This window comes from Syngnathus floridae, chromosome 5 (assembly GCF_059516105.1).
Source record: "Syngnathus floridae isolate MCC-2025c chromosome 5, RoL_Sflo_1.0, whole genome shotgun sequence".
In the NCBI taxonomy this organism is placed as follows: domain Eukaryota; kingdom Metazoa; phylum Chordata; class Actinopteri; order Syngnathiformes; family Syngnathidae; genus Syngnathus; species Syngnathus floridae.
The window spans coordinates 16,104,307-16,117,111 of record NC_142417.1 but is presented as its reverse complement, the minus strand read 5'-3'; the positions used below and the strand labels follow the sequence as shown (position 1 = coordinate 16,117,111).

The window sequence follows — 12,805 nt, the reverse complement described above, 5'->3', positions numbered from 1 at the left end:
TCAGAACACAAAAAACAGTTTTCACACAGGCCTAATGATGTGTACCGCACAGATGAATGGAGATGCAAAACTACATTGGCCCTTCTTGGCCTTGCTGCCGGGCTTTATAATTGTCATTGGCAATTATTTTTTAGATTTTGAATTAAAATGTTCTGTCTCATGCTCGACTATACATGCACAAAGTCACCAAGTGATTATTCTAACCCCATTCACATAGTAAATCAGTACAGTCAAATTAATGAAACAAATGACAGATCACAATTTTTATTAACCAATAAAAGAAATATTTATTTTCTTCTGCTTAGGTCGCAGAGTCAGTAGCTTTAACAGGGAAACCTAGACTTCCCTCTCCCCAGCCACTTCATCCAGCTCTTTTGGGTGCATCCTGAGGCACTACCAGGCCACCTGAGAATCATAATCCCTCAATGTGTCTTGAGTCGTCGTCTGGGCCTCCACCCAGTAACACATGGCCATATCACGTCTCCAAGGAGGAGTTTAGCATTCTAATTAGATACCCGAGCCACCTCATCTGGATCCGCTCAATGTGGAGAAGAGGCAGCAGCTCTCCTCTGAGCCCCTTCTCGATGACCTAAAGTGACTGATAAATTGTCAGCTTTACTTTTTAGCTCAGTTTCTCAACCACAACGGACTGACATAATCAGCTTCAGTGCAGACTCTGCACCAATTCGCCTTTCAATCTCATGTTTTATCCTTTTCATCCTTCCCAACCTTCTTTCCACCCAGTAACACGTGTCTGTAACACATCTCCAAGGAGATGTCTAGGAGGCATTCTAATCAGATGCCCGAGCCACCTCAACACCTCAACTAACACAATCAGAGCTGCTACCTTAGTAGAAAGACACGATTAATACACCATTTCTATGCAATTGTCTTCAATTAACCTACGCTGGTCAATTTGGTGGAGTTGAGCTCTCTCTGATGACTTTCAGGGAAAACGGTACAAAACCACGGTACAATAAGCGCAGTGGACTGAAGATTGCGGTACCATAAACGCAGTGGACGGCCGTGATTTGTAACTCAGCAGTGATCATGTTCAGCCTTGCGCCGCCACTTCCGGTCAGAAAACGGATCACGCGACCAGTGCTTCTCACACATTCTGTTCCGGCTGGTGGTAACCATGGAAACACTTCATGCACAGTGCCATGCGGCACTTGGAGCACGCACTGGATGGACGCGACTTGCAAATCGGCAGTGCCCACTTTTGGCCTTGCTCCGCCACTTCCGGCTAGTGCTCCATGCCGTCGAAGCGGGAGTCATCGGCAACTGCGCACAGGCGCGCTCTGCTCACTCTCCGAGTGACGCCTGGTGCTGCAAGCAGAGTTCGGGCCACCTCGCGCCGGAAGTCTAGCAGGGACATCCCGCCGTGCTCATCCAGCTGGTGCAGCACCCATGCATTGAAGATGGCCGCGTCCAGCATCCAGGTGAATATCGGCCACCACCACTTCTTCCGGCGCATGTTGATGCGGTAGAGCCCGATGCTCTGGTCGGCGCGGTCCGTGCCGCCCATGCTGCGGTTGTACAGCTGGACAACAAATGGCTGGTCCACTGCCACCTTCTTCTTCTCCTTCGCTGACCTGCATGAGGGTGGAGGCGATGGTGACCACGGCGTTATCCTTCCACCGAGTGAGCGCAATCTTGTTTGCCGTGTCGTACACGACAGACACGGCACCATGCGGCTTGCTCTTCATAGCCTTCTGATCTGTGATCGGGCAGGAGCGCGGGATGCGGTTTTCTCGGATCGTCCCCGTGCAAGCGTAGTCCCGCCTGCACAGCTCTGCAACTAGCGGGAGGCCGGTGAAGTAGTTGTCGATGTAGACGCGCAGCGGAAGTGCACGCACAGCATCGGGGAGGTCGTCCAGAAGTCGAAGGAGCGTGCCACCACCCTTGCCGAACTTGCGTTCCACTTCAGAGGCATCTCCACTCGTCCCCTAGTAGATGTCGAAGCGGAGCAGGAAGCCGTTGGTCCCACTGTTCAGGCACCGGGCCTTGAAGCCGAACCGCACCGGCTTGTTTCGGATTGCTTGCTTGCATCTGTGTCTTCCAAAATATTCAATCATTGCCTTGTCCAGATCAACATTGCAGTCCATTGGATACGCCTCCCTAAACCGAGCGTTGAGGATGTCCATCATGGGACGCAGCTTTGTCATCCGGTCGCTGAGTTTCAGGTGTGCGTTGTCGGCGCAGTGAATGTAGCGGATGATCTCCTCGAACCTGTTGCGTGATATGGCCCCAGCGACGAGGGCACACTGGAGATCTTCATCTGTGCTCCAGTAGTGTCGGCGACTGGGGAGAGAGTGGTAACACGAGAGCAGCTAGATCCCCAACATGCGCTTCAATTCTCCGATGGTGAGCTGGAAGTTGGAGAATGTCACCGCCGCATACTTGATGGTCTCTCGAACAAGGTGAGGATATACATCAGAAAGACCAGCTTCTGATTTGCGCTCTTTCCGACGACAATCGTGGGGGCGGCGAGAGGCCTGGCGTCCGGGAATTTTGTCAGGCGCAGACTCCACACTGACTGCGGGGGGAGGAATGAAGATTCCATCCACAGCTGCGTCTTCATCTTCACCTTTCATTGCATCGAGGACATCCAGCACAGATTTTGTACCCATAGTCTATATATAGATGTTTTGCATAAAATAATACATGGAGGAAATACGTCAGGGCGAATCATCACTGCAATCACATCAGTCAATAACCATTCTATGATGATTGTTCCCTAAAAGTTTCACCTCCCTATCTCGAGTCTATCATAATATCCCGGAGCTCAACTTTGATCATGTTCCATCGTGAATCACAACCGTCCGGCTTCACTCACTTAGCACGACTGACTCATACACTGGGCAGATGGCGGCGATTCTGGTTTCGACAGGTCAAAGACTGGTTATAACTGGATACCACCGGCACGAATGCTAGTCGTCATTTGAGGACGACAGATGTTACGGAAATTGGAGCATCTAAATATAGACTATGGGCAGAAACGGGGTATACCCGTTGTAGGGTGTAGAACTGGTCCACTTTTTTTAACAGCTAAGACAAAACCCACACTGCTTTTCCTGATTCTGAGATTAAATTTTTCTACAGCACCGCTGAATAGACCTCACCTTGGAGGCTGAGGATTGTGCTCCCCCTGTATTTGGTACACACCTCCACTACCTTGATCTTCCAATCCAGAGGCGCTGGATTGACAATGTCCATGCAACGGTGCAGAGACGTGTCAACCAGGACAGTCCCACAACATCCAGGGCCTTTCAGAACTCTGGGCAGATCTCATCCATCCCTGGAGCTTTGCCACCAAAAGGCTATTAAATACCCACGTGTCGGTCCATGTTCTGAGAGCTAGCTTCTGTTGCTGTGGATCAGATCACCAAATTCCCCTCTGGCTGCTGCCCAGCTCACTGGACATCTGACCACAGACCACACTGATGGTGAGCCCATGGGAAAGGGGACCCACATTGCCTCTTTGGGCTGTTCCCGGTATGGGTGCAGCCTCAGTCTGATGTACAAGCACTGGTAAGCGAGCGCCACCTCCAGGTCTGGCTTTATCGTCATAAAGGGTCTTTGAGATGTGCTTTATTTGTTCCCTCACCTAGGACCTGATTCCCTGGGTGATCCTGCCAAAATCACAAAGCCCCTGACAACTTACTAGCTCCTATATGATCATTGGGAAACACTTTACCATGGCACGCCCTCTACCGTGATAAGCTGACGGCTCACAGAGGGGAACATGTCAAACAAAATAATTCATAACTAAATAAGTAAATAATTGAAAAAATAACATACACACTTAATGCATTTGCGCATTTCAATTTACACTTGTCCATTGTCATCATTTTAGATGGGGAGTGTCAGTGCACACCCATTTTATAACATGTTTTGCTAGATTCAAATCTGGGCTGTTGCTGGGCCACTCAAGGACATTCATAGTACCGTATTTTTTGGACTAAAAGTTGCTCCGGAATATAGGTCGCATTAGCCATAAAATGCACAATAACGTGGAAAAAAACATATATAAGTCGCTCCGGAGTATAAGTCGCATTTTGGGGGAAATTTATTCAACAAAATCCAACACCAAGAACAGACATGAACGAGCAACAACAGGCTAAACAATAGGTATGCTAACGTGACATAAACACAAACAAAGAGCTGAGAACGGGCCTGACGTAGTAACATTCAGAGTTATTCAAGTAACTATTACATAAATAACACGTTTATAAGACCATCTGTGTCACTCCAATTCATTAAATCCATCGATCGTCCTTTATGTCAACAATGGGTGCGCGCCGCTGACGGCGCTTGCACTTAAAAATATTCCACAGGCCCATATAACGATATATAAACTATAGATCAAATAACTATTATATAAGCAATAATATTATCAAACCATCTGTGTCACTCCAAATCATTAAATCCATCGATCAAATTCCTCGTCCTTTGTAAACAACGCCGCGCGTGCGCCCTGACGTCAGCCTCGTCGTTATTCCACAGATCTAGTATATACCGTATTTGCCGGTGTACAGGTCGACTCGGTGTATAAGTCGACCCCCTAAAATTCGACGGAAATTTACGATTTTATGATATATCCTTTGTATAAGTCGAGCTCAATTGTTGCATTATATTAAACTTCAAAATTCAATATGCGAAATTTATTGACGAAATGTGTTCAAATTCCGGGAGGCCGTGCGCATGCGGCTGTTTATAAGCACCGCGGAGGAGATCGCGGCCGGCGAGCTCGCGCACGCCACCCGGCACCAACGGGAGGCCGGAAATAGCTCCAAGCCGAGCGGATCGGCACTTTATAAGCACCGCGGAGGAGATCGCGGCGCCTCATTGGACTTCCAGCGGCCGGCGAGCTCGCGCACCCGCCCGGCACATCCGGGAGGCCGTGCGCACGAGCCAAGTGGCCGAAAATAGCCCCCGCCGAGCGGATCGGCTGTTTATAAGCACCGCGGAGGTGGTCGCGGCGTCTCATTCGACTTCCAGCGGCCGGCGAGCTCGCGCACCCGCCCGGCACATCCGGGAGGCCGTGCGCACGAGCCAAGTGGCCGAAAATAGCCCCCGCCGAGCGGATCGGCTGTTTATAAGCACCGCGGAGGTGGTGGCGGCGCCTCATTCGACTTCCAGCGGCCGGCGAGCTCGCGCACCCGCCCGGCACATCCGGGAGGCCGTGCGCACGAGCCAAGTGGCCAAAAATAGCCCCCGCCGAGCGGATCGGCTGTTTATAAGCACCGCGGAGGTGGTGGCGGCGCCTCATTCGACTTCCAGCGGCCGGCGAGCTCGCGCACCCGCCCGGCACATCCGGGAGGCCGTGCGCACGAGCCAAGTGGCCGAAAATAGCCCCCGCCGAGCGGATCGGCTGTTTATAAGCACCGCGGAGGTGGTCGCGGCGTCTCATTCGACTTCCAGCGGCCGGCGAGCTCGCGCACCCGCCCGGCACATCCGGGAGGCCGTGCGCACGAGCCAAGTGGCCGAAAATAGCCCCCGCCGAGCGGATCGGCTGTTTATAAGCACCGCGGAGGTGGTGGCGGCGCCTAATTCGACTTCCAGCGGGCCGCGCACTCGCGCACGCCGCCCGGTTCAAATTTTCTAAGTGCAACGCACAATGAGATGCATGAGAAACGGCCTTGGTTACCATCACATTTGAAGCGATGAATACGAAGTTAAATTTTATGACTCGGTGTATAAGTCGAGGTCGATTTTTTTCGGTCGATTTTGGATCGAAAAAGGTCGACCAATACACCGGCAAATACGGTAACTATATTATAGCGTTAACAAACTACAAGGAAAGACGTGGGTTTGGTAAACGTCTCTTTATTTAACAAAACAAGAGTTCAACGAGCCAACAACTATTGAACTGTAACGATAAAATCATATACAAGTTGCGGCACGAAATAAAATATATCAAATAACAATAACATAAATAGTTCACCGCCACACGGCCCCAAGCACTGGCGTCGACTTCCAGGCGTGTGGCGGCGTGGACTTCCATCCCCGGAGGTGGCACTTCCAGCCATGGAGGTGGAAGAGAGCTCCATAGAATAGGACTGGGCGTGCGTAGAAGCCATGTCCGAGCCCCATCCACCGTCCCCGGACAGCCACCTGGCCGAGCACCGGCCCCCGACTTCCATCCACGGAGGTGAAAGAGAGCTCCGTAGAGTAGAACCGGGCGTGCGTAAAAGCCATGTCCGAGCCCCATCCACCGTCCCCGGACAGCCACCCGGCCGAGCGCCGGCCCCTGACTTCCATCCATGGAGGTGAAAGAGAGCTCCGTAGAGTAGGACCGGGTGTACGTAAAAGCCATAATAGTTTTTCAAACCTTCTGTGTCACTCTAAATCATTAAATCCTTCAAACTCTTTGTCCTCCGTGTCACTTTCAAACAAAGCTGCTAATGATGCCGGTAGTACGTGGGGCCCTTCGTCATCTTCGTCATCCCGTGATCGAATCTTTGTCCTTCAATTAAACAACCGGCGCGCCGCACTGCTGACATCACTTGAAATTCAAATTACAGTAATCCCTTGCTACATCGCGGTTTGTTTATCACAGTTTCACTTTTTTTTTTAATTTTGAAAATTTATGAAAAAATTCACAAATAAGTCGCTCCTCAGTATAAGTCGCCCCCCCCACCAAAACTTTGAAAAAAATGCGACTTATAGTCCGAAACATACGGTATTATCCCGAAGAAACTTTTTTTAATATCTTGACTGTGTGGTTCGGATTGTGCTGCAGCCCCGGGGACTGTGTGCTTCATCTTGCTCAATAAGGAATCAACACCCCGCGTAAGATCAAGAATGAGTGCTTTGAAGCACATTTCCATTTGTGAAATCAAAACAAATGATAGATTGTAATTGTACTAAGTTCATCTTGTTTTTCCTTTTTTTAATCACTTCACTGGTTTCTTTTATATCAAACAAATTGTTTTAGGTTCATTACCTGACATATTTCGGCGTCAGGTAATGAACCTAAAACAATTTGTTCGATATAAAAGAAACCAGTGAAGTGAAATGATAGCTTGGTTTTCTACAAATCTACATTTGACAATGCTGAATACATTTTCTCCTCAATTATGGTGAAAAAACATTGTACCTGATGGTTTGAATGCTGTGAGTTGCACCACCTGATTCAAAAGAACAGCAGCAAATAAGCATTTGGTCATATGAAAACAGCAATTACAGAAAAAGTCTCAACTAAGTATACAATTAAAATGGAGACATGTTGCTTACTTGGTTTCCTGGTGCTGGTTTCAATGAGAAATTCACGAAACTTTCTTTTCTGAAACTCTCTGAAAGACAAAATCCCAGCTATCAATTATTTTTCATAAACTCTATTTTTCTGTTAAAATTGTTTTTATAAAGAGGTTTATGTTGAATGCCCAATTTAACTTTGATAAATAGAGTACGTATTTGTGTTGCACACCACACAGAGAAGCAGACCACACACATAGGCATGCAAGGGCAGATATCAGGCAATGAGGTGTACTGAGTTCTGTGGCCCTGAGCTGAGACGGTAAGTGGGGAAGTGATGCATTGCTCAAAGGACGACTACCATCTCTTGAACTGGTAGCTGTACTCTATGAATATGCAGCAGGAAACTAACAGGGGCCTCATTTCCAAAGCCCAGGTCGTTATGGATGAGCAAGTAAGATGCCATAAACAGGTAAATCATCATTCAATATTCACGTGAATGGCAGTTTCTGTTAAAAATAGAACATGGATTTGTTTAATATTTGGCATCTGTCTCAACAGCATGTATAACTGAAAAACCTACCATTTTTGATAACTAGTGAAGTAGAACTACAACTGGGGGGTCCAGACGTCTCACTGGTTTCAGGACTGGAAGGGGTGGGTGGGCTGCGGTCCCAAGATCTTATGGGAGCTCTCTGAGAAGGTAGGAATGTGGTTGGCTGGGAGCAATTCTGTAAGAACACGTGAAACAGAAAACAGATAACTTCAACTTGACAAAAAAAAAAATGTTTTTAATGGGGGTGGGCAATTACCATAAGTAATCACTAGAATGTTTGCGTGTATGTATGTGTGTGTGTGTGTTTCTTATATATATATATATATATATTAGTAAAAAAGGAGAAAAGGGATATATATATATATATATATATATATATATATATATATATATATATATATATATATATATATATATATATATATATATATATTCCTTTTCTCCTTTTTTACTAATAGCCCAATTTCGCAGACTTAACAGTGCATCAATGCTTGGTCTTATTGGATTTGTGAATATCTACTGATATATATATATATATATATATATATATATATATATATATATATATATATATATATATATATATATGTGTGTGTGTGTGTGTATGTGTGTGTGTGTGTGTGTGTGTATATATATATATATATATATATATATATATATATATATATATATATATATATATATATATATATATATATATATATAAAAAAACACCCCCTTTTCTCCTTTTTTAATTTTTTTACTAATAGCCCAATTTCACAGCCTTAACAGTGTCCATATCAATGCTTGGTCTCATTGGATTTGTGAGAATCTACTGGTATCTTGTTTCCCATGTAACCATAGAAAATATACTCAAAACCTGGAATAATCTTTTTAGACACATCGCACTAGCATTATTCTGAACACTAATGTAGTATGTAAGGTTATCACAGTTACAAGACTCTGACTTACAAAAAGGCAACGTTTACATGTTCAATGAATCAATGAATCAATGAATCAATCAATCAGAAATGTAAACAATATGCTTACGTAATTATGATGTCACCACTGCTACATTCTACATTTGAGGCACTTACTGTGAAAGATAGGGCTTTCCTCTTTTCCTTGATCCTCTTTATGGCATTCCTCACCTAAATGAGAAAACTGGTATTTAAATCAAAAGTTGGAAAGCCTTCAAAAGTCAAATGAATGCAATTTAATAATCTGGTATAGTAATTGACAATGACGGTAAAATAAATTGAATGTAAGCATACCTCACTGTTGTAAACAGCATAAACTAAGAATATATACAGGCCCTGCGGAAGATCAAATACACAATTAAGGAAGCAACAGTAAAAGAAGCTCACATATAGAATGCATCTTTTCCAGACTACAACAGAGCTCACATCTGTCCAAACTGTGTGTACATGATGTCATAAGAATAATATAATATACCCTTTGAGAAAGATACAGAATGTGACCAATACATAAATTGTTGCCGTAAAAGGGAAGATGCTATGTTGAATTACTTTATTTCTCTTTAAGAAATTCAGACTTTTTCCAGGTGGTTTATCTTGTCAGCCCAGTATTATGGCAGCACTGTGGCTGCCGGATCACAGCAAGAAGCTTTTGGCTCAGGCAACATTGAGTGAGGTTTAGATTTTGTCATTCGGCTTTTTTGTTATTTTGATACTATTAAAGTTGACTAGTCTTATAGAAGTGCTAGTTTAATAAAAGTATAATATCCCAATGGGATTAGTTATTGCACATTTTTGGTCATTTTTTATGTACAGTAAGTTTCATTAAAAAAACAAAGCGTATATTGAAAACGTTGTTACAATTGTAATATTGTTAATTTGTAATGTGTTCTGTATTGTTGTATTGTTCAATAAAGCACCATGAAGTACCAGTCTAATAGAAGTATAATATCACCATGGAATTAGTTATCCCCATGGGATTAGTTATTGTACATTTTTGGTCGTTTTTCATAGACAGTAAGTTTTTATTATAAATCTTTATGTCTTCTATATTATGCTGCTGTTCAACACAACACTTTATATAGCTATTGTGAAAGCACTATATAAAGATGCATTTTATTGTATTGTATATACAGTCACGTTATAATCCAGATACACAAGTAAGCATTTCATTTATGAGTAAATGAGTAAATAGCTTATTCCACACACCATGTCAATGTTTAGTCCGACTTGGTAATGGGATGAGCGTTTGCCGTCCTTCTCATTTGATCTTGTTTCAAGGACTTTAATGTTTTCATGATTTGTATTGATAGGGCTGGGCCAAGGGGTTTGCCTCCAGGGACAAAGGAGAAAAAATCTTAGTTTGGTATATGACTGACGCTGGTCCAAACGAGTGGGTGAGTGCAGAGGTGGACTGGGTGTACTTGAGTACAAAGCTTGGCAGTGGAGAGCGGAACCACGCGATGGGCAAGCTGAAAAGAAGGCACGTGTGCGTCAGTGGAGCGGTGCCTTCAATCAAAAGCAGTGTCAAGTTGCCCGAAGAGTTTTTAAGGGTGTTGAAGCACACCAGGAGCAGAGCTGCCATTTTGATGGGTCAGTTCAGAGTTTCCCCACAGAGCATTGCATAAGAGGATAGCATAACCCAGAGTGACCAGATTTGGGTTTCTGAAAAAGAGGAAAAATGTTTTGGGAGGGGGGCGTGGTCATATTTAGGGGCGGGGTCATTTGGGATGGGGTGGGGTCATTTGTTATGACACAAATGACATGGTGTCTGTATGGCAAATCCATTTATTGGCCCGAATAACACAAAACATATATAAAATAACAAAAACATATTTATACTAACACTAACTAGTCTTATGGTGGTACACTAAGTTAAAAAAAGACAAAAGAAATACAATATAGGTGCAGCATTTGAAGAAGAAAAAAGGGCTCCTCTTCAGTCCTCCTCTTGTGGGCTGTGTTGGCATCTGTATTTACCACAGACACGTAAGTGCCTGCCTTGCATGTCAAGCACTCATATTCATAAGGATCACGACCCTGGCGAAAGCACGGGTATTTGAACGTTCATGTTCGTTCCGGCATTGCTTGTAAACACTCGGTGTAGACTGGCCAGCCCACCCTACTTCGTAGCAAAGTGACTACATTTGAGGAGAAACGCATGATCTATTTGTGAACGATATAGAAAAACCTGGAATTGAGTGAAATGGAATGACGTGGCAATTCTATTGACAATGTACTGTACATGTATTATGTTTGAGGCAGTCCAACAAAATCCCGGACGAGTTTTGAAATTCCCCCCGGATGTTTTTTAGGGCTCAAAAGTAGGACATGTCCGGGAAAAAGAGGACGTCTGGTCACCTTACATAACCATAAACCAGGCCATTTCTGTCCAGTGGCAGTCTGAAAGCGGACGTTTTGTGTGCCAGCAGTGGCAAGGCTACTACGTCAAAGAATGAGCATGGCAGTGAAACAATTCTAAAATGACACAGAGGAGTTAAAGGTTGCAATGAACATGATAGCAAGCGATATGAAAACCTACACAAAGCAACAGGTAATTATAACAAATATATTGCAAGACAGGATAAATATGAAGCATGAACTGAAAATTGAATAGTTGGAAGATAAACTTGATTATGCAGTATTACAGAAAAATTGAAGTATTAGTGGTTATGATGCACCACCTTGTCGATCAAGAAAGCTATTAGACCTCTGGTTGGTGCAACTTCTCTGGCTTGGACCTCACATCAGACGAGGCAACCCTCAGAATTTAAGCGTACCAGTAACCACAAAAACAAACTAACACAGTTAGTTGATTATTTTATTGTTACTTGACTATTTCTGGAGCAGTTTGCAGGCGAGTGCAAAGCAGATGAGATTAAAATCAGCACCTCCAAATTTGAGACAATAGTCATCAAACAGAAAGGTGTTGATTAGGATTCCTTCTGGAAGCCTCGAGGGTAATGTGTTTTATGGCTCATTTTAAACCACGAGGATTGCACTTTTGACTAAGGATGCCAGATTGCTGTTAAGGTAAGATGTTTTATGACAAATTTACACAAGACAAACATAGTTATTTGCCAATTCATTGTCCTTGTACTGTGGTCATGTGTCTAAGCACGCCTCTCTCCGACTTCTCTCAGCGACTCCTCCTGGAAATCATTTCCATAAATGTTTTAACAGGATTGGTAAAAAAAGGGCAGCCTTGGTGAAGTGACATGCAAGGGGTGACATTGTGTGACTTGCCAGCAATGCGGGCCAAACTCTGAAACCTGTCGCACGGGGACTGAACATCGTATATGGAGGGACCATACAACCATGGCACCCGGCAAGGTCAAATGACTTCTCTAAGTCCACAAAGCACATCTAAGCTGCTTGGGTGAACTCCCCTCAAACCTCCACGACTCTGCTGAGGCTCTCGATCTGGTCATTCATTCAATACCCAGGATCATGCTGCCTTTCCTGAATCTGATAGTTGACTACCTTATGGACCCTCCTTTCCAGAACTGTAAATAGACCTTACCAGGGAGGGTGAGGAGTGGAGTATGAACACACCCTGCAATCCCACCATCACTTTCTGTCGATCCAGAGTCACTGGCACTGACGTTCAATGTTGCAGAAGCTTGTCAACCAACACAATTGCACAACAACATGAACCTTAAAGTCCCTATCCCAAACTTAATAGAGGAGCCAACATTTGTGACTGTTGGCAAATGTGGCAAAATGCTCGACTTACACTAGAAGTTAGTTTTTTCTTGTAGCAAATCAATTTCAAATAGCTCAAAATCCTGTTTGTACAGTTCAATATTTTCTTCAAAAAGTAGAGAAGTACAGCAGAATGGCGAATATCAAGCGACCTTAAATGAACACTGATGAGGACGCAACATTCTCTACATTCGAAAACACTCACTCCAGATTATTCGCATTCACTCTTTTGCCACTTAGGTGCTTTTTACCCACCTTTGTGACTCCACTGCAAATTAAGAGAGCCCAAATTAGACTCCAGACTCTGCTTCCTCACAAGGGAGGCTTGCCACTGGAGTTAATGGTTAAATTATAAGATGGGTGAAGGGTCTACCATGTATGTATG

At 44.5% G+C, this 12,805-nt stretch overlaps 1 protein-coding gene across 2 annotated transcripts in view; it reads right to left on the bottom strand.

Moving 5' to 3' along the window:
• adgrd2 (adhesion G protein-coupled receptor D2) overlaps positions 1 to 12,805 on the bottom strand; it is a 55,696-nt gene that overhangs the window by 3,666 nt on the left and 39,225 nt on the right. For both annotated transcript variants that reach the window (XM_088375583.1, XM_088375584.1), the window contains 5 exons: positions 9,013 to 9,054; positions 8,836 to 8,889; positions 7,787 to 7,934; positions 7,243 to 7,301; positions 7,106 to 7,136 (listed from right to left, as the gene is read on the bottom strand). In XM_088375583.1, the coding sequence (XP_088231709.1) occupies positions 7,106 to 7,136; positions 7,243 to 7,301; positions 7,787 to 7,934; positions 8,836 to 8,889; positions 9,013 to 9,054 (334 nt within the window). The remainder of the gene's footprint in view (positions 1 to 7,105; positions 7,137 to 7,242; positions 7,302 to 7,786; positions 7,935 to 8,835; positions 8,890 to 9,012; positions 9,055 to 12,805) is intronic.